The sequence below is a fragment of the Thunnus thynnus genome, chromosome 6 (genome assembly GCF_963924715.1).
Source record: "Thunnus thynnus chromosome 6, fThuThy2.1, whole genome shotgun sequence".
In the NCBI taxonomy this organism is placed as follows: Eukaryota; Metazoa; Chordata; class Actinopteri; order Scombriformes; family Scombridae; genus Thunnus; species Thunnus thynnus.
This window is the reverse complement of record NC_089522.1, coordinates 12,858,757-12,881,431: the sequence shown is the minus strand read 5'-3', so window position 1 is coordinate 12,881,431 and position 22,675 is coordinate 12,858,757. Positions and strand designations below refer to the sequence as shown.

The 22,675-nt window shown below is 37.9% G+C and overlaps 2 protein-coding genes and 1 pseudogene across 2 annotated transcripts; all 3 read left to right on the top strand.

The window, feature by feature from the left end:
* Positions 1 to 567: 567 nt before the first annotated feature.
* On the top strand, positions 568 to 6,037 carry LOC137184294 (taste receptor type 1 member 1-like). The gene is made up of 6 exons (XM_067591800.1): positions 568 to 922; positions 1,169 to 1,475; positions 1,581 to 2,306; positions 2,654 to 2,860; positions 3,116 to 3,236; positions 3,460 to 6,037. The coding sequence occupies exons 1-6, from the start codon at positions 651 to 653 to the stop codon at positions 4,386 to 4,388; spliced, it is 2,562 nt and encodes an 853-aa protein (XP_067447901.1). The 5' UTR covers positions 568 to 650; the 3' UTR covers positions 4,389 to 6,037.
* LOC137185256 (uncharacterized) lies at positions 5,165 to 9,341 on the top strand (annotated as a pseudogene).
* A 107-nt stretch (positions 9,342 to 9,448) lies between these two features.
* LOC137184293 (taste receptor type 1 member 1-like) lies at positions 9,449 to 16,144 on the top strand. Its single transcript, XM_067591799.1, has 6 exons — positions 9,449 to 10,713; positions 10,960 to 11,266; positions 11,378 to 12,103; positions 12,698 to 12,904; positions 13,142 to 13,262; positions 13,486 to 16,144. The coding sequence occupies exons 1-6, from the start codon at positions 10,517 to 10,519 to the stop codon at positions 14,412 to 14,414; spliced, it is 2,487 nt and encodes an 828-aa protein (XP_067447900.1). The 5' UTR covers positions 9,449 to 10,516; the 3' UTR covers positions 14,415 to 16,144.
* Positions 16,145 to 22,675: the final 6,531 nt, after the last annotated feature.

Genomic DNA, 22,675 nt, shown 5'->3' with positions numbered 1-22,675 from the left:
AGACTGATCTGGGCCCAAGGTACCAATACACCTTTATTTCCTCCTCGAATATATTTCAGTGCAGTTAATGATTGACTTAACAATTTTAATACCCAACACACCCCTCAAATTTTAGAGAAATACAAGAAAAAGACAAAGAGTGATATAACTGGAAAAATGAAATGAATTAATGTGCACCATCAAAACAGGCCACATTCACAAGTACTAGCGATTACTATGCTGTCATTACCTTTAACCTTCCATTTCAAGCATAACTTCCTCCTTAAATCTCTCTAAAACCATTTGTGGGCATTATTAGCCTTACTTGTTTAAGCCAGGGCTGCTGTAGACACAGATAAAGTGTCTCCCATGAATGTCAAACATAAAAATTTCTCATTTTAATTTCTGTCACACATTCTGAATTTAAAGCATGAGTGCATTTGACATTTCACCTTAAAGACGGGATGTATTGTTATGTTTAATTTCTAACATTACCATGATAGAGACATTCAACTTACCTTACTTGCATATATTGTTTACACTTGTGTATGTATATACATCACAGGCTGTCTGTGCAGCAGCAGATTAGATGCTTTTGCATACTGATTTGTGAATTCTCCTCCAACCATTTATAGGTAAATATTTATGACGCCTCATGCAAACCCAAGTGCATGGAAATGATCACTGAGGCTTCACCATCACCAGTGTCTCATGACATCCTATTAAAAATCACATCAGAAAGGGAAATGGTAACTACAACAATGAAACATTTTCTAGCTTCTCTGTGTCTACTGGAATCTCTTCTTCATGTCTTGACTCAATGCACTGTCCCAGCCTCAGAGTTCCAGCTGGAAGGAGATTATTTGATAGGTGGACTTTTTAATGTTCATCATGTCAATGGCTTTATTTATCGTTACAGACCAGAAGCCATCGACTGCTCCAGGTGAGTCTAATAATAAATCTTGCTAACTGCTACATTACCAAAGTTGTTGAAGGACATCAGATTCACATTTTGGACCTCACTCCTTGTCCCAAGAAATCCCCTTTTAAATATCTGTATCTGTGTATGGGTCTGAAAACTGATAGTGTTAACTGAGCCTTCATAAACTACTAGTTAAAGCACTGTGGTAGAACTGATAAAACAATTAACCAAATTCTTACACTGTCGCTGTCCTTTCTCTGTCAACAGTAAACCCTTCATTCTGTCAAGTTACTGGAGGTTTCAGTCGATGAGATTTACTGTGGAGGAAATCAATAACTCTACCAGCCTTCTGCCAAATGTATCTCTCGGCTATAAGATATTTGACCACTGCTCAGATACACAGAATTTCCCAGATATTTTTAACCTCATTTCAGTCAATGGCTTGATCAAATCTCGGGGTGACACACACAAGAATGTGTCTACAGTGTCCAAAGTGATAGCAGTGGTTGGTCCTTATACCAGCACTCAATCCATGACTGTAGCTCCACTCTTCATGGTGGATCTCATTCCTATGGTAAAAAAAAAATTATATTATTTTGTTTTCATTAAAATGGCATTGATGTTTGAGAATTTATTGTCACTGAAAATTATGACATTTTCTCTGTTACTCTTTTAACAGGTCAGTTATGGAACTGGTAGCTCTGTTTTTTCAAGAAAAAAAAAATTTCCCTCGTTCCTACGAACAGTGCATCCCAATAAAGACATCATAGCAGTAATTGTTAAAATTGTGCAACACTTCAAGTGGCGCTGGGTTGCTTTCCTTAACAGTGATAATATTTATGGCAATGATGGCCTGGAATTGTTCATGAAGATGATAAAGGATACTGAGATCTGCCTGGCATACACCAAAGGCCTCAACAGTTATACAAATTACTCCCTAATTTTCAGACAGATAAAGGCACAGGAGGTACATGTCATAATTGTTTTTGCTCCTGAATGGACTGCTGAAGCTCTCATTGAGTCAGCAATAAAACTGAATGTCAAAGACAAGGTGTGGATAGCAGGAGATACATGGTCCTTAAACAAGAGGCTCCTAAAGGAGAAAGGAATCAAAAACATTGGAACTATACTCGGGGTGTCTCAGCCAGTAGTGACAATACCAGGTTTCAGGGATTTTGTCTTTTCCTCTAAAAGCCAGACTCAATGTGAAAATGCAGAACAACAGATGTTTTGTAATCAGATTTGTAACTGCAGTGACCTGAGTCCAGAAAAGGTCATTGTTGAAGACCCATCTTTCTCTCTTCCTGTTTATTATGCTGTATATGCCATTGCTCATGCCTTACACAATGTCTTGCAATGTGGAGCTGGAAGATGCAATGACAATATTACAGTCTACCCATACATGGTAAGTAGATTATACAAATGTACCATCTGACTCTTGGCCATTTCTATTTCTCACAAGTTTAGCTTATAGACATTTGAAAGTAACCAATCATGAGTAAAAACACTGATCTGTTTTGTTGTCATATAACACAGATGTAAAAAAAAAAGCCTGTAAGTAAAGTCTGAAAGAGATCATGTCATGTCAGGTGTTGTCAATTTAATTTGCTGGGCGTTACCAGTACAGAGAGCAAAAGTTTTGTCTGATTTCTGCCCTCAGTATTCAGTTTACAATCTAATAAACCACTTTCTTATACAGTCTTGTGCACCCAAAAAAGTAACGATCATCTGAAATTTGTCTTCCCACATCAGGTTCTAGCAGAGCTGAAGAAGTCAAACTTTACTCTTTTAAACAAGAGTATTCAGTTTGATGAGAACGGTGACCCCACATTTGGATTCTATGCTATAATTTACTGGAACAACAGTGGTGATGCAGAGCAGATCGGCTTTTATAAATTACCCCCAACATTTGATTTCTACATCAACAACACCAAAATTCAGTGGTTCACAAAGGGAGAAGTAAGTTGTTGTCAAAGAATTTATATGTTGATTTAAATATGCTTTGTCTTGATTTTTTCTGCTTCTGCAGAGATGTGCATGTGGATGACAAAGTTGATTTGATTAGTAATAGCTGTGACTGGGGCAAACCACAATTTGAGGAACATCAGTTTTTATTATGTAATTTTGCAGAGATATTGTAATATTCAGTGTCGGTTACCTTTTACAAAATCTGATTTGACATTTGATTTGCTGCTAAATAATTGTTTTGTACAGGTGCCATCTTCACTATGTTCCCCAGAATGTCCTGTAGGATATGCAAAAAGGCAAGATGGAATCCATAAATGCTGCTTCACTTGTCAAATCTGTCCGAAGGGAACTTATATCAATAACACAGGTAAATTATAACACATGGGAGGTTGTTACAATTACCTCTAGTGTATAAAACTATAAATAACTAAAGCAAGTTTGACATAAAAGCTTGTTTTAGAAGAACATACAGTATCACAGATTAAAATTCTAAACTTATTTCCTCAGCTGTCTGATCTCTCTTTACTCAAGGATTTTTCAGAAGTTTGTCTTTTATCTATTGACAATCTGTCTTTCTTATTGTAAAACAGAGGATCCCTACAAGTGCATCAACTGTAAGGAGACAGAGTGGTCCAAAGTAGGAAGTACATCATGCAGTCTGCGGTTGGTGGAGTACATCCCATTCACAGACAGTGGGGCTATACTGACCATGATTGGGGCCTGCACCTTGGTGGGCCTCGCACTAGCCACGTCTGTTCTCTTTGCCATCAACTACAACACACCTGTTGTCAGATCTGCTGGGGGACCAATGTGCTTCTTGATTTTAGGTTCCCTCAGTCTGTGTAGTTTTAGTGTATTCTTTTACTTTGGTAAGCCAACCATTCCCTTTTGTATCTTAAGGTTCCTACCATTTTCATTGTTCTACGCTGTCTGTCTTGCATGTTTTGTAGTGCGCTCTTTTCAAATTGTTTGCATTTTCAAAATAGCTGCCAGGTTCCCCAATCTCTACAGCTGGTGGATGAAATATCATGGACAATGGCTGGTCATCACAATGGCATTTGTTACTCAGGCACTCATACTTCTTGTTGGCCATTCTTATGGACACCCCAAGCCAAGCAATGAAACGAATTGGTATCCAGACAAAATCATACTTGGCTGTGACATCAATCTCAAAGTATTCTCTGGTCCTGTGATTTTACTTGTATTTCTGTCCTCCCTTTGCTTTATTTTCTCCTACATGGGAAAAGACCTCCCAAAAAATTACAATGAGGCCAAAGCGATAACCTTCTGCCTGCTCCTGCTGATCCTCACCTGGATCATCTTTGCCACTGAATCAATACTTTACCGTGGAAAGTACATCCAAACTCTTAACGCTCTGGCAGTACTGTCCAGTCTCTACTCCTTTCTGTTGTGGTATTTCCTCCCAAAATGTTACATCATCATTTTTCAACCCCACAGAAACACACAGCAGTACTTTCAAGGTCTTATTCAAAGTTATACCAAAACAATTAGCCAGTAGCAGCCTCATTCCTGGTAAATTTGCCAACTATTGTGTTTGAACATATTTTTTCCCAGACAAAGACAGTTTTATCACCACCAGTTACAGTGGTGCTTTGTGTGAAATGCTAACATTAGCATGCTAACATCCTCACAATGACAATGCTGACATGGTGATGTTAGGCAGGTATAATGTTTGACATGGTTACCATCTTAGTTTAACCTGTTATCATGCTAACATTTGGTAATTAGCACTATACACAAAGTAAAACTGAAGCTAATGGGAATGTGTAGGAATGATGGGAATCATACACCAAAAGAGAATTTAGACAGGATCACCAAAGTGATTAAAATTCACCTTGATGTGACTATAATGTCTAAACTAACTTTCATGGTAATCCATACAATAGTTGTTGAGACATTGTACTCAAAACAACAAATGTGAATCTCATGGTGGCATTAGATGAAAAGACACTCCACTCTGAAGTAGAATACTTCCTCAGGTAACCATGAATATCTGTAGAAACTTTGTGCCAATACATTTTGCAGATGTTTAGATATTTAACTAGATAAATGAAAACTTTGACCTGTTGGTTTCATTAGAAGAAAAATCGCTAAAGTTTAATATTAGGATTCATCCTCTGTGCACCATGAATATTTGTACCAAATTTAATGGAAACCCATCCAATTGTTGTCCAATCATTTCACTAAAAGCCAAAAATGTCAATCTGCTGGTGACGCTAGAGGAAAATCACCAAAGTGAATCATCAAGTCAGTAGGATTCATCCTCTGGGGGCCATGAATGTCCGTAAAAAAAAGTCCCATGGCGATCTCTCCAATAGTTGTTGAGATATTTCAGTCTGTACCAAAGTGGTGGACCGACCAATCTGAGCAGCCACCAATTATTTAGTTCATTTTAACAAGGTAATTGTCAATAAATTTACAGTTTGGCATCCCTCTATGCAAGACCTTTCTGGCCTTGTTATACAAGTATTTCATCCACACTATATATGTGAAAAAACAATACTACTCATCACTTCATGAATACTACCAGGTCAGAACTGTAGACTACACATCAGAAAGAACTGTTGTGATAAGTTTTACCTTTGTACTTGAATAACTTAATCAAAGACAGTGTTGGTGACACAAAGATTAAAATTTACACTATCGTTAAATTCAATCTACACTACAGTTTAAACATACACATCAAAATCTTATTAGGTTAAATACCTGCCTCAGATCATTCAAAGATAATCCAAGTTAATTCTTTTAAACCCTGTACTAATTTAGATATCTAGTCTACATGTGCATGTGCAGCAATTATATAACAATAGATGTGATTCAATAAAAACATAATATGGAATTTGGGTGTTTTCCTCTTTTTCTTCTTTGTGTAACAATTTTTTGAGGTTGCCGTATATGACATGTAATTAGTCTCACAACCTTTGCACATAAAAACCAGGTGCATGCATGTGATGTGAGTGCACACCTCCCTACACGATTGCCACTGCTCAACACCCACTCGCTTGTCAAGTTGACTTTTTAGACTTTGGAGGTGGGAATAGAATAGACACACCGCTCCTATGATTGGTCACTTTGAATACTGACCATGACTTTTGATAGGCTGTTTGATTTGATCACTGGCACAATCGAACACAGGCAGCAGTTGTCTGAGAGAACGATGGGAAACATAAATAATGATATTTAGTGGCTGATTCTCTGTTTTTTCACCATTTACACTTTACACAAAAATTGTTAGACATTGTAGCAAAATCCTTAACATTGTTTAAACCCACTTTCAGATTTGTGAAGCTTTTTTTTTTAGCTTATGAAAACAGAAGAAAGGGCGATTTCACTGTTTCTTTTTTCTCCATCCAGACCACATTGGACCACGTCTCGATCAAAAACCACATAGATTTGTCAAATCTGGAATAGATTACCAAGGAGACTCTAGAGACTCATTAAAACACAGTTTAAGATTTGTGAAACCTTAATTCTATTTGTGATAAAACAAAATTTCACTGATCTTCTGGCTAGAAATTCACAGCACGATTCCACGTCTCTCCATTTCATTGGTTATGGCCATGTAGAGCTCCTCTTTTTCACTTAACAATAAAAGTAGAAAAGTTATTTTTACCTTTTGAAATACCATCACACAGTATCTTTATAGAGAACATTTTCTAATTTGTCTAATGTGGTCTGGTTTTAATTGAATGCCATAGTCGTATTATTGATCTTACCAAGTGAAGGCATCACTTTACTGTGACGCTGTCCCCAGGCACACCTTAAATATACTTGTGTAACTGTTCCTTTTTGTATTGAGATTAAAATTAGGGTGCAGGATATCAGGGCTTTTGTGTGGCAGTGTATTGCTGCCACCATGACGTAAAACATTTTTGCTCAGTTTCTTGTTAAAATGTAAAAAGTTTTTTCATTTTAACAAGATCTTTTCACACTCCAACAAGTTATTTGTCATGGTATTACTAGATACCAAAATTATTCCATTTTGACAAGAACATTTTCTTGCTATAACAAAATGTTACATCTTGTTATATCATGAAATCTTTTAAAAAGTAACCTCTCTCGTTATAACACAATAAGTTGGTTTAATGAAAAAAGATCTGGTCAGTGACTCTGATGGCTAGACTATCAAATAGGCCTAACCTGACCAATCAATAATATAAAATTATTGATGTAGACATGTGGGGAAAGTTTTTATGTGTTATTGCAAAGGCTTTATTTTGTATTGTTTTGTATGTCTGTAAATCAAACTGAATAAAACCACATAAGCTAGTCATTGTTAATTTTTCATCTCTTGATCTTTTTCTTGTTTTAACAACATAAAAGATTCTTCTTATCAACAGCAATTTATCATGTTATAACAACACAAATTCTTTTAATGTGATAAAGGAATATAAGGGTTATGGGATATTTAAACCAAAATATACAATGATGGTCATGAGATGCTTCTAATTATTTGCAAGATGAGCATCAGGGCCACATTTATTTGCATCTTACCATAAACAGTCAAACTGCATCATAACATCCAAGAAAATAAAGTACTGGTCACAGTATCGGCCACACTATTGATTTTTTGGAAGTAAAGTGTAAACATCAATGACTGCTTAGTACCAAAAAACTTACACACCTCATGTGGCTTCAATAAATCTTTTTACTTATACTTTTAATTAACCACAACAACAGTGTGTATCTCTCCTGCAGATGAGAGCCGATCCCTTCCTGCCAAGCAGAACGAGGAGTTCCGCCCTTTCACCAAGAGGTTGCCTTTATTCAAAACTCTGGTGAGCATCCAGCTCATGGCCCGGCCATCCATCCCTGTCATCCGCAGGGTGATTGCAAATGATCTCCTTTCAATGACCTGTGTGGCTAAAGGTTAAGCCATGAAGAGCTCATTTGTAAGAGGATGTAGCATTTTAGCATAAACCAGAGACACCTGGTTGAATCTTACATCTCACCTCTCAACCTCATCTTACTTCAAACTTTCATTCAATATAAAAACTTTTCATTGGACTTTTGAAACTTGTTATTGGTTAAAAGCTTTAAGCAGTTTTGGCAATGAAAGAAATGATTTATCAAAAACATGCTGTTCATTGTTTGCATAATAACCATGAAGACGACAGTGTTCTACCAGTTTGCCTGACTTTCACATGTTTATGCATAATTCTGTGTCCTCTTCTCCCAAAGCTTTGTTTTCAGATGCCCCCTGGATGAAGTGTCCAGCCACCGGCCCACCAAGTGCACCACCACATCCTCTGTGCACTGGAAACGGCAATGAGGACAACCTTGAAATAAATTTTTGTTTTTTTAAGAAAATGATCTTATGTTGTTTTTGAGATAATTAAAAGAATCTTTTGGCCTCCTCTGGTGTATGAAGAGCCTGTCTCAACAGTAGAGGCTTTAGAAAGAAAGGTGAGAAAGGTGAGAAAGACTTGGGCTCTATGGCAACAGCAACAAACTCAAGCTTCCATTCAAATCCTTGGAAGAGGAATTCAAGGTATTGAGGAGCAGAGACGTATTGGAATACCAAGAGTCGAAGGACCAAAAGGCGGTCAAAGCAGGAATTAAGGTGGGAACGGGCAGGAAATGGCGAGCAGCAGAAGAGGTCCAGCAGGCTGAGACACGATTCCACCACAGCAGACTGGTAGGTGTAGTCACGCGTGGTAGAGCCGCGCTGGGATCATTCCCTGCTCCTCACATGAACACCAGCAGTCAGGAAAACCGGCACCTGGTGCAGTAAGGAGTGAGGGCAGCCATGGAGGATGTAAGAAATGCAGAACAGTTGGTATGAAGAAGCAAGGAGCATGGACAAAATGGGGCGCTGCTCTTGAAAGGAAAGTGACCTGGGCGGACCTGTGGAAGTCTGAGCTCCACAGAGTAAAGTTCCTCATCCAGGCAGTGTATGACGTACTACCCAGCCCAGGTAACCTCCACACATGGGGAAAAACAGACCAACGTGTCCACTTTGCTCAGAATGTGGAACACTCAAGCACATACTGAGTGGCTGCCCAAAAGCCTTAGCAGATGGGAGATATCACTGGCACCACGATCAAGTTCTGAAGGTCATTGCTCAAACCATCAACGAAGGACTGGAAACAAACAGGCACACCTGCTCTTCCAAGCTCATCAACTTTGTCAGAGCTGGGGAACAAACAACACTTGCTACTAGAAAATCTGCAGGAATCCTGGCCTCAGCAAAGACTGGAAGATGTTTGTGGACCTTCGGGTGCAGATAAACTTCCCCCAGCACATTACCACCACCACCCTACATCCTGATGTGGTTCTATGGTTAGACTCCACCAAGCATGTCATCCTATTGGAGCTGACGGTATCATGGGAAGAAAACCTGGATGAAGGCTTTGAGAGAAAACTGGCCAAGTATGAAGTCCTTGTCACCCAGTGCAAAGAATCAGGATGGAAGGGGAAGTGTCCGTCAAAAAAAAAATTGAGCAAATAACACCAATTCTGTCCTCACTTCACTGTATCCCCATTTCACTCAGGTCAGACTACATGCTGCTCCTTATTACCTACAAAGCTCTTCATGGGCTAGCACCCAAATTACACTCACAGTACACATTCAGCTCCACTTTAGTGGAATAGTTTACCACACTAGAGAGGCAAACACCACTGAGACATGACTAATTTATTTTCATTCCAATCAATTTTCCATCAATTTTTATTTAAATGTATTAATTTTGTTGTCCTGTGTTTTCATGTGTCGCAGTCTATTTATCTGTAATGTGTACTTCTTTCTTGTGTGCTGGGTGTACTGGGACCTCTGTGAATTTACACTTTAAATAAACTTACTTACTACTTACTTATGATGAGCCATTTAAAAGGGCAAAAAAACCAAACAAACAAAAAAAACCAAAACAAAGTAGGAACAAACCAAAAAAGACTGATCTGGGCCCAAGGTACCAATACACCTTTATTTCCTCCTCGAATGTATTTCAGTGCAGTTAATGATTGACTTAGAAATTTTAATACCCAACACACCCCTCAAATTTTAGAGAAATACAAGAAAAAGACGATGCAAAGCAAAAGAGTGATATAACTGGAAAAATGAAATGAATTAATGTGCACCAACAAAACAGGCCACATTCACAAGTACTAGTGATTACCATTCTGTTATTACCTTTAACCTTCCATTTCAAGCATAACTTCCTCCTAAAATCTCTCTAAAACCATTTGTGGGCATTATTAGCTTAACTTGTTTAAGCCAGGGCTGCTGTAGACACAGATAAAGTGTCTCCCATGAATGTCAAACATAAATATTTCTCATTTTAATTTCTGTCACACATTCTGAATTTAAAGCATGAGTGAATTTGACATTTCACCTTAAAGACGGGATGTATTGTTATGTTTAATTTCTAACATTACCATGATAGAGACATTCAACCTTACCTTACTTGCACATATTGTTAACACCTGTGTATGTATATACATCACAGGCTGTCTGTACAGCAGCAGATTAGATGCTTTTGCATACTGATTTGTGAATTCTCCTCCAACCATGTATAGGTAAATATATATGACGCCTCATGCAAACCCAAGTACACGGAAATGATCACTGAGGCTTAAACATCACCAGTGTCTCATGACATCCTATTAGAGTTCACATCAGAAAGGGAAATGTTAACTACAACAATGAAACATTTTCTAGCTTCTCTGTGTCTACTGGAATCTCTTCTTCATGTCTTGACTCAATGCACTGTCCCAGCCTCAGAGTTCCAGCTGGAAGGAGATTATTTGATAGGTGGACTTTTTGATGTTCATCATGCCAGTGGCCTTGTTAATCATTACAGACCAGAAGCCATCGACTGCTCCAGGTGAGTCTAATAATAAATCTTGCTAACTGTTACATTACCAAAGTTGTTGATGGACATCAGGTCCACATTATGGACCTCACTCCTTGTCCCAAGAAATCCCCTTTTAAATATCTGTATCTGTGTATGGGTCTGAAAACTGATAGTGTTAACTGAGCCTTCATAAACTACTAGTTAAAGCACTGTGGTAGAACTGATAAAACAATTAACCAAATTCTTACACTGTCGCTGTCCTTTCTCTGTCAACAGTAAACCCTTAATTCTGTCAAGTTACCGGAGGTTTCAGTTGATGAGATTCACTGTGGAGGAAATCAATAACTCTACCAGCCTCCTGCCAAATGTATCTCTTGGCTATAAGATATTTGACCACTGCTCAGATACACAGAATTTCCCAGATATTTTTAACCTCATTTCAGTCAATGGCTTGATCAAATCTCGGGGTGACACACACATGAATGTGTCTACAGTGTCCAAAGTGATAGCAGTGGTTGGTCCTTATACCAGCACTCAATCCCTTTCTGTAGCCCCACTCTTCATGGTGGATCTCATTCCTATGGTAAAAACAAAAAATATATATATATATATATTTTGTTTTTGACATTGTTTGACATTTAAGAATTTATTGTCACTGAAAATTATGACATTTTCTCTGTTACTCTTTTAACAGGTCAGTTATGGAGTTGCTAGTTCTGTTTTTTCAAGAAAAAAAAACTTTCCCTCTTTCCTACGAACAGTGCATCCCAATAAAGACACCATAGCAGTAATTGTTAAAATTGTGCAACACTTCAAGTGGCGCTGGGTTGCTTTCCTTAACAGTGATAATGATTATGGCAATGATGGCCTGGAATTGTTCATGAAGATGATAAAGGATACTGAGATCTGCCTGGCATACACCAAAGGCCTCAACAGTGATACAAATTACTCCCCAATTTTCAGACAGATAAAGGCACAGGAGGTACAGGTCATAATTGTTTTTGCCCCTGAATGGACTGCTGAAGCTCTCATTGAGTCAGCAATAAAACTGAATGTCGAAAACAAGGTGTGGATAGCAGGAGATGCATGGTCCTTAAACAAGAGGCTCCCAAAGGAGAAAGGAATCGAAACCATTGGAACTATACTTGGGGTTGCTGAGCCAGTAGTGACAATACCTGGTTTCAGGGATTTTGTCTTTTCCTCTAAAAGCCAGACTCAATGTGAAAATGCAGAACAACAGATGTTTTGTAATCAGATTTGTAACTGCAGTGACCTGAGTCCAGAAAAGGTCATTGCTGAAGACCCATCTTTCTCTCTTCCTGTTTATTCTGCTGTATATGCCATCGCTCATGCCTTACACAATGTCTTGCAATGTGGAGCTGGAAGATGCAATGACAATATTACAGTCTACCCATACATGGTAAGTAGATTATACAAATGAACCATCTGACTCTTAGCCATTTCTGTTTCTGACAAGTTTAGCTTATAGACATTTGAAAGTAACCAATCATGAGTAAAAACACTGATCTGTTTTGTTGTCATATAACACAGATGTAAAAAAAGCCTGTGCAGTATCCTTGGAAAACAATCAACTGATTTTTACCTTCCAAATATTAGAAATCAGACAACAAATCCACATACTGTGATGATGGCTTCCAATACGATAATTTCAATAGAGCAGTGAATAAGTCTGAAAGAGATCATGTCATGTCAGGTGTTGTCAAGCCTTGAGAGATGTCTCAGTCACAGTAAATCTATGTGAGGTTGAAACAACGCTCAATTAAATTTAATTTGCTGGGCGCTACCAGTACAGAGAGCAAAAGTTTAGTCTGATTTCTGCCCTCAGTATTCAGTTTACAATCTAATAAACCACTTTCTTATACAGTAAAAAGAGAAATGGGATCACACTGCAGATCAAGAATATTTTTAAATCGTATTTAATCAATATCTCTGATGTTCAATCTTGTGCACCCAAAAAAGTAACGATCATCTGAAATTTGTCTTCCCACATCAGGTTCTAGCAGAGCTGAAGAAGTCAAACTTTACTCTTTTAAACAAGAGTATTCAGTTTGATGAGAACGGTGACCCCACATTCGGATTCTATTCTATAATTTACTGGAACAACAGTGGTGATGCAGAGGAGATCGGCTTTTATAAATTTCCCCCAACATTCGATTTCTTCATCAACAACACCAAAATCCAGTGGTTCAAAAAGAGAGAAGTAAGTCGTTTTTTAAAGAGTTTATATGGTGATTTAAATATGCTTTGTCTTGGTTTTCCCCGCTTCTGCAGAGATGTGCATGTGGATGACAAAGTTGACTTGATTAGTAATAGCAATTTGAGGAACATCAGTTTTTATTATGTAATTTTGCAGAGATATCGTAACATTCAGTGTCGGTTACCTTTTACAAAATCTGATTTGACATTTGATTTGCTGCTAAATAATTGTTTTGTACAGGTGCCATCTTCACTATGTTCCCCAGAATGTCCTGTAGGATATGCAAAAAGGCCAGATGGAATCCATAAATGCTGCTTCACTTGTGAAATCTGTCTGAATGGAACTTATATCAACAACACAGGTAAATTGTAACACATGGAAGGTTGTTACAATTACCTCTAGTGTATAAAACTATAAATAACTAAAGCATGTTTGACATAAAAGCTAATTTTAGGAGAACATACAGTATCACAGATTAAAATTCTAAACCTGATTCCTCAGCTGTCTGATCTCTCTTTACTCAAGGATTTTTCAGAAGTTTTTCTTTTATCTATTGACAATCTGTCTTTCTTATTGTAAAACAGAGGATCCCTACAAGTGCATCAACTGTAAGGAGACAGAGTGGTCCACAGAAGGAAGTACATCATGCAGTCTGCGGTTGGTGGAGTACATCCCACTGACAGACAGCGGGGCTATACTGACCATGATTGGGGCCTGCACCTTGGTGGGCCTCGCACTAGCCACGTCTGTTCTCTTTGCCATCAACTACAATACACCTGTTGTCAGATCTGCTGGGGGACCAATGTGCTTCTTAATTTTAGGTTCCCTCAGTCTGTGTAGTTTTAGTATATTCTTTTACTTTGGTAAGCCAACCATTCCCTTTTGTATCTTAAGGTTCCTACCATTTTCATTGTTCTATGCTGTCTGTCTTGCATGTTTTGTAGTGCGCTCTTTTCAAATTGTTTGCATTTTCAAAATAGCTGCCAAGTTCCCCAATCTCTACAGTTGGTGGATGAAATATCATGGACAATGGCTGGTCATCATAGTGGCATTTGTTACTCAGGCACTCTTACTTCTTTTTGGCTATTTTTATGGACACCCCAAGCCAAGCAATGAAATGAATTGGTATCCAGACAAAATCATACTTGGCTGTGACATCAATCTCAAAGTATTCTCTGGTCCTGTGATTTTACTTGTATTTCTGTCCTCCCTTTGCTTTATTTTCTCCTACATGGGAAAAGACCTCCCAAAAAATTACAATGAGGCCAAAGCGATAACCTTCTGCCTGCTCCTGCTGATCCTCACCTGGATCATCTTTGCCACTGAATCAATACTTTACCGTGGAAAGTACATCCAAACTCTTAACGCTCTGGCAGTACTGTCCAGTCTCTACTCCTTTCTGTTGTGGTATTTCCTCCCAAAATGTTACATCATCATTTTTCAACCCCACAGAAACACACAGCAGTACTTTCAAGGTCTCATTCAAAGTTATACCAAAACAATTAGCCAGTAGCAGCCTCCAGTGTGTATCTATTGACAGAGGAGCTGATGTGTTTCAGGACTTCTGAATACTTTCAATGCAATGATGAAAATATAGCTTTTTAGAGTAGTTAGTATAGTTTAAATCTTTGTATCATTGTCTTGTTATATGATAATCAGAGTGTTACAGATATTTTTGATTGGTTAATTGGTTGTTTTATTGAGAGATGTACTGATAAAATCTTGATATTAGCTAAAATAATATACAGTGATTTCAACAAGAGGCACTCATACAGCTGTTTTAGGGATTGTTAGCATCTCCTATTCCTAAACAGAAACAAGATTGATCAACAAACAACAGCTTGATCCAACCTTGTGGTGAATTACACAAGAATCTGTCCACGGTGTCCAAAGTAATACCAGTGGTTGGTACTTTTAAGACCACTGAAACTCTGAATGTAGCCCAACTCTTCATGGTGGATCTCATTCCTGGTAAATTTGCCAACTATTGTGTTTGAACATATTTTTTCCCAGACAAAGACAGTTTTATCACCACCAGTTACAGTGGTGCTTTGTGTGAAATGCTAACATTAGCATGCTGACATCCTCACAATGACAATGCTGACATGGTGATGTTAGGCAGGTATAATGTTTGACACGGTTACCATCTTAGTTTAACCTGTTATCATGCTAACATTTGGTAATTAGCACTATACACAAAGTAAAACTGAAGCTAATGGGAATGTGTGGGAATGATGGGAATCATACACCAAAAGAGAATTTAGACAGGATCACCAAAGTGATTAAAATTCACCTTGATGTGACTATAAATGTCTAAACTAACTTTCATGGTAATCCATACAATAGTTGTTGAGACATTGTACTCAAAACAACAAATGAAGTAGAATACTTCCTCAGGTAACCATGAATATCTGTAGAAACTTTGTGCCAATACATTTTGCAGATGTTTAGATATTTAACTAGATAAATGAAAACTTTGACCTGTTGGTTTCATTAGAAGAAAAATCGCTAAAGTTTAATATTAGGATTCATCCTCTGTGCACCATGAATATTTGTACCAAATTTAATGGAAACCCATCCAATTGTTGTCCAATCATTTCTCTGAAAGCCAAAAATGTCAATCTGCTGGTGACGCTAGAGGAAAATCACCAAAGTGAATCACCAAGTCAGTAGGATTCATCCTCTGGGGGCCATGAATGTCCGTAAAAAAAGTCCCATGGCGATCTCTCCAATAGTTGTTGAGATATTTCAGTCTGTACCAAAGTGGTGGACCGACCAATCTGAGCAGCCACCAATTATTTAGTCCATTTTAACAAGGTAATTGTCAATAAATTTACAGTTTGGCATCCCTCTATGCAAGACCTTTCTGGCCTTGTTATACAAGTATTTCATCCACACTATATATGTGAAAAAACAATACTACTCATCACTTCATGAATACTACCAGGTCAGAACTGTAGACTACACATCAGAAAGAACTGTTGTGATAAGTTTTACCTTTGTACTTGAATAACTAAATCAAAGACAGTGTTGGTGACACAAAGATTAAAATTTACACTACTGATAAATTCAATCTACACTACAGTTTAAACATACACATCAAAATCTTATTAGGTTAAATACCTGCCTCAGATCATTCAAAGATAATCCAAGTTAATTCTTTTAAACCCTGTACTAATTTAGATATCTAGTCTACATGTGCATGTGCAGCAATTATATAACAATAGATGTGATTCAATAAAAACATAATATGGAATTTGGGTGTTTTCCTCTTCTTCTTCTTTGTGTAACAATTTTTTGAGGTTGCCGTATATGACATGTAATTAGTCTCACAACCTTTGCACATAAAAACCAGGTGCAGGCATGTGATGTGAGTGCACACCTCCCTACACGATTGGCACTGCTCAACACCCACTCGCTTGTCAAGTTGACTTTTTAGACTTTGGAGGTGGGAATAGAATAGACACACCGCTCCTATGATTGGTCACTTTGAATACTGACCATGACTTTTGATAGGCTGTTTGATTTGATCACTGGCACAATCGAACACAGGCAGCAGTTGTCTGAGAGAACAATGGGAAACATAAATAATGATATTTAGTGGCTGATTCTCTGTTTTTTCACCATTTACACTTTACACAAAAATTGTTAGACATTGTAGCAAAATCCTTAACGTTGTTTAAACCCACTTTCAGATTTGTGAAACTTTTTTTTTTTAGCTTATGAAAACAGAAGAAAGGGCGATTTCACTGTTTCTTTTTTCTCCATCCAGACCACATTGGACCATGTCTAGATCAAAAACCACATAGACTTGTCAAATCTGGAATAGATTACCAAGGAGACTCTAGAGACTCATTAAAACACAGTTTAAGATTTGTGAAACCTTAATTCTATTTGTGATAAAACAAAATTTCACTGATCTTCTGGCTAGAAATTCACAGCACGATTCCATGTCTCTCCATTTCATTGGTTATGGCCATGTAGAGCTCCTCTTTTTCACTTAACAATAAAAGTAGAAAAGTTATTTTTACCTTTTGAAATACCATCACACAGTATCTTTATAAAGTACATTTTCTAATTTGTCTAATGTGGTCTGGTTTTAATTAAATGCCATAGTCATATTATTGATCTTACCAAGTGAAGGCATCACTTTACTGTGACGCTGTCCCCAGGCACACCTTAAATATACTTGTGTAACTGTTCCTTTTTGTATTGAGATTAAAATCAGGGTGCAGGATATCAGGGCTTTTGTATGGCAGTGTATTGCTGCCACCATGACATAAAACAATTTTGCTTAGTTTCTTGTTAAAATGTAAAAAGTTTTTTTTCATTTTAACAAGATCTTTTCACACTCCAACAAGTTATTCGTCATGGTATTACTAGATACCAAAATTATTCTATTTTAACAAGAACATTTTCTTGTTATAACAAAATGTTACATCTTGTTATATCATGAAATCTTTTAAAAAGTAACCTCTCTCGTTATAACACAATAAGTTGGTTTAATGAAAAAAAGATCCGGTCAGTGACTCTGATGGCTAGACTATCAAATAGGCCTAACTTGACCAATCAATAATATAAAATTATTGATGTAAACATGTATCATTGCAAAGGCCTTATTTTGTATTGTTTTGTATGTCTATAAATAAAACTGAATTAAACCACATAAGCTAGTCATTGTTAATTTTTCATCTCTTGATCTTTTTCTTGTTTTAACAACATAAAAGATTCTTCTTATCAACAGCAATTTATCATGTTATAACAACACAAATTCTTTTAATGTGATACAGACAAGGAATATAAGGGTTATGGGATATTTAAACCAAAATATACAATGATGGTCATGAGATGCTTCTAATTATTTGTAAGATGAGCATCAGGGCCACATTTATTTGCATTTTACCATAAACAGTCAAACTGCATCATAACATCCAAGAAAATAAAGTACTGGTCACAGTATCGGCCACACTATTGATTTTTTGGAAGTAAAGTGTAAACATCAATGACTGCTTAGTACCAAAAAACTTACACACCTCATGTGGCTTCAATAAATCTTTTTACTTATACTTTTAATTAACCACAACAACAGTGTGTATCTCTCCTGCAGATGAAAGCCGATCCCTTCCTGCCAAGCAGAACGAGGAGTTCCGGCCTTTCACCAAGAGGTTGACTGGATTCAAAACTCTGGTGAGCATCCAGCTCATGGCCCGGCCATCCATCCCTGTCATCCGCAGGGTGATTGCAAATGATCTCCTTTCAATGACCTGTGTGGCTAAAGGTTAAGCCATGCAGAGCTCATTTGTAAGAGGATGTAGCATTTTAGCATAAACCAGAGACACATGGTTGAATCTTACATCTTTACAGCAATTATAGAAATGATTTATCAAAAACATGCTGCTAATTGTTTGCACAATAACCATGAAGACGACAGTGTTCTACCATTGACAGTTTGCCTGACTTTCACATGTTTATGCATAATTCTGTGTCCTCTTCTCCCAAAGCTTTGTTTTCAGATGCCCCCTGGATGAAGTGTCCAGCCACCGGCCCACCAAGTGCACCACCACATCCTCTGTGCACTGGACACGCAATGAGCACAACCTTGAAATAAATTTTTGTTTTCTTAAGAAAATGATCTTATGTTGTTTTTGAGATAATTAAAAGAATCTTTTGGCCTCCCCTGGTGTATGAAGAGCCTGTCTCAACAGTAGAGGCTTTAGAAAGAAAGGTGAGAAAGGTGAGAAAGACTTGGGCTCTATGGCAACAGCAACAAACTCCAGCTTCCATTCAAATCCTTGGAAGAGGAATTCAAGGTATTGAGGAGCAGAGAAGTATTGGAATACCAAGAATCGAAGGACCAAAAGGCGGTCAAAGCAGGAATTAAGGTGAGAACGGGCAGGAAATGGCGAGCAGCAGAAGAGGTCCAGCAGACCGAAGCACGATTCCGCCACAGCAGACTGGTAGGTGTAGTCACGCGTGGTAGAGCCGGAATGGGATCATTCCCTGCTCCTCACATGAACACCAGCAGTCAGGAAAACCGGCACCTGGTACAGTAAGGAGTGAGGGCAGCCATGGAGGATGTAAGGAATGCAGAGCAGTTGGTATGAAGAAGCAAGGAGCATGGACAAAACGGGGCACTGCTCTTGAAAGGAAAGTGACCTGGGCGGACCTGTGGAAGTCTGAACTCCACAGAGTAAAGTTCCTCATCCAGGCAGTGTATGACGTACTACCCAGCCCAGCTAACTTCCACACATGGGGAAAAACAGAGTTACCAACATGCAGCTAAACTTCCCCCAGCACATTACCACCACCACCCTACATCCTGATGTGGTTCTATGGTCAGACTCCACCAAGCATGTCATCCTATTGGAGCTGACGGTACCATGGGAGGAAAACATGGATGAAACCTCTCAGAGAAAACTGGCCAAGTATGATGACCTTATCAGCCAGCGCAAAGATCAGGATGGAAGGGTAAGTGTCCGTCAATAGAGGTCGGATGTTGAGCATTTGCCACCCGTTCACTGGCCAGAGCCCTCAGCACATTTGGCATTGTAGGGAAAAAGAAGAGAACAGTCGTTCACAAGACCACCAATACAGCAGAAAGAGCCTCTACATGGGTGTCACTGAAGAGAGAATTACTCTGGGTGTAAAGTAGCTAGTTGTTTCCAGCTGGACACAAGCAGGGGTCTCATCAGCCTCTGCTGGGTAGTCTGGGGGAGGGAGTATGATGTTGAAAGACCCGGAACCCCCGATGATCCCAGGGACATCAATGATGTTGCCTCCAGCGGCATCAGAAGATGTTTTTCACTCATCCCACTGTCATGGAAAGACAATTTTGATATGAGACAGTCAACTCAAGATTTCCATATAACTGGATAAAATAAAATTGTTTGTACACCCCTTCCCCTCCTGCTCATTTGAAATGTACAGTATCAGTCACAGCTAGAGGAGAGTGACAAGGATTAGAGAAATGTTTTCCTCTTCTTGCAAATTGAACAGTAACATGAGAATATAACATGGAAACTAAGAGTTACGATTTCATGGTTAAGAGAGTTCGATGAGTTGTATTTCATTTCCTTCAAAAGATTTCAATTATTCTGAGGTGCATTTCAATGTTTTTATGCTATTTTTCTTTTATAACATATAATATTGTTATTATTTATAATATTGCCTTTCTCTATTGTCTTCCTAGAATTGGTCTGCAATTGTTCAGTAGTCAGAATCAGCACTTCCTTTTGCCTTTTTAACCCATTTGGGCTGAGTCATCAGGAACAAATTACATGTAAAAATGTAATTACATCTTACTCCCAAGGGAACTAAATTTGCCAACTTTTGCTAAATATATTGTTTCTCTTTTCTAACTTGACCATCCAGGAAAGGAAAGCAGTGACATAATTTACAACGGACTGGATTAGAGTTGTGAAGTGGGAGGGGCCCCTGGTTCTGGAACCACCTTCCTGTTCTGTATTCCCATTTCAAAATTTTTTTTAAACAATACCCTTAATATTATGTAACACTGCAGTTGTAAACCAAATGCAGCACCATACTTGCCGAATTCACTTGAAGTGATTAAAAGTGAACTGATATATGCTGTAGATTGTAAAAAAAAAAAATTCTATTAGCAACGCACGTGACAAGATTATGAGCTGAAAGCCACTCATTAATCCCAGTACCAAAATGTTTACTCCACTGTACTGTGACTGCTCTCACTAAGGTAGTCATCAAAACTTGGCCTCTTTTCAATTCTTACTCTGCTCGAGAGAGTAATATCAGCAACATACTTGCTAGGTAGGATACATACTGTACAATTACAACAACTACTTTTCCAATCATTATAGTCTCTCCTGGGGGGTTCCCCAAGACTCTGCACCAGGACCACTGCTCTTCTCATTATACATGCTCCCAGTTGGCAACATACTCTGTGAATTGCATGTTAATTTCAATTTATATGCAGATGACACTTATATTTATATTCTCATAAGTAGATCCTGATCATCTCCCCATGCTTGAACTATTTATCGCTGTTAGATCTTTCAACATCTAGAGACAAAATCAAAATCTTGATTCTGAAGCCAAAAAAGAAAGAAAAAAAAACAACCAACCAAATATGTCAAAGATATCAATCAGCCAAAAATCTGGGTGTCACTTTTGACTCAAAACTCATTTGAAAAACACATCAGTGACATCACAAAAATAGCTTTGTTCTATCTCCTCCACATTTCACAAGTTCATCCATTTCTAGCAAAGTCTGATGCAGAAATTCTCATTTATGTATTTATCACCTCCAGACTTGATTATTGTAATACACTGTCCTCAGGTCTTTGTCGCTGCAGTACAAAAAACTCTTAAAGGAACTAAAAATCTGAACACATAACACTAATTCCTTCCTCACTTCACTGGCTCCCCATTTCACTCAGGTCAGACTACAAATTGCTCCTTATTAGCTACAAAACTATCCATGGGCTAGCGCCATCTGGCAGAACATCCTGACATTCACCCGCCTAGACTCACAGTACACATCAAGCTCCACTACTGTGGAATAATTTACCATGCTCGATTAGAAAGGCAAACACCACTGAGACATTACGAAAAATCTATCTATTTTCACTTACCTACAGTTGAATAATTTATCCCTGTTGGCAAAACCTGTACTTAGTACTCATTTCTGTTTTATCTTGAATTTTTTATTTTAATTGTATTAATTTTTATTATACTGTGTTTTCATGTGTTACAATCTATTTATCTGTAATGTGTACCACCCTCTTGTAAAGTGTACCAGGACTTACATGAATTTACACTTTAAATAAACTTACTTACTACTTACATAATCATGATAAACCTATGGATTCCCCTACATACATAGAGGCCCAACTCAGGCCCATTAGCAGCAACATCAACTCAGTCACATACACCACTGGTTGGCAACACTGCACACAACATTCAAAAGGGCAAAAAAAAACAAAAACAAAAGAGAAACAAACAAAAAAAAACTGATCTGGGCCCAAGATGCCAATAAACTTTTATTTCCTCCTCAAATCTTCTTCAGTGCAGTTCATCAATGACTTAATTTTCACACTCAACAAACCCCTCAAATTTCAGTGAAATACAAGAAAAAGACGATGCAAAGCACAAGAGTGATATAACTGCAAAATGAAATTAATTAATGTGCACCATCAAAACAGGCCACATTCAGAAGTACTAGCAATTACTATGCTGTCATTACCTTTAACCTTCCATTTCAAGTATAACTTCTCCTTAAATCTCTCTAAAACCATTTCTGGGCATTATTAGTCTTACTTGTTTAAAGCCAGGGCTGCTGTAGATAAAGGTAAACTAGAAGGCCCAAACGTCTAACACAGGGAAAGTGACTCCCATGAATGTCCGTTATTTCTCATTTTAATTTCTGTCACACATTCTGAATTAAAAACATTAGTGCATTTGGAATTTTGGCTGAAAGAAGGAACGTCTCATTATGTTTAATTTCTAACATTACCAGATGAATCCATGATAGAGACATTAAACTTACTTGTGCATATTGTTAACACCTTTGTATATATATATATACACATCACAGGCAGTTTGTGCAGCAGCAGTTTAGATGCTTTTGCATACTGATTTGTGAATTCTCCTCCAACCATTTATAGGTAAGGATTTATGACACCTCAAGCATACCCAAGTGCATGGAAATCATCACTGAGGCTTAAACATCACCAGTGTCTCATGACATAAAGGCAGAAGCCAATCCTATTAGATTTCACATCAGAAAGGGAAATGGTA

Coding starts and splice junctions, on each gene's coding strand:
- LOC137184293 (XM_067591799.1), top strand. CDS start 10,517: ATGTTAACTACAACAATGAAACATTTTCTAGCTTCTCTGTGTCTACTG. Junction 10,714..10,959: donor GAAGCCATCGACTGCTCCAG/GTGAGTCTAATA, acceptor CTCTGTCAACAG/TAAACCCTTAATTCTGTCAA. Junction 11,267..11,377: donor TGGTGGATCTCATTCCTATG/GTAAAAACAAAA, acceptor CTCTTTTAACAG/GTCAGTTATGGAGTTGCTAG.
- LOC137184294 (XM_067591800.1), top strand. CDS start 651: ATGGAAATGATCACTGAGGCTTCACCATCACCAGTGTCTCATGACATC. Junction 923..1,168: donor GAAGCCATCGACTGCTCCAG/GTGAGTCTAATA, acceptor CTCTGTCAACAG/TAAACCCTTCATTCTGTCAA. Junction 2,861..3,115: donor AGTGGTTCACAAAGGGAGAA/GTAAGTTGTTGT, acceptor TGTTTTGTACAG/GTGCCATCTTCACTATGTTC.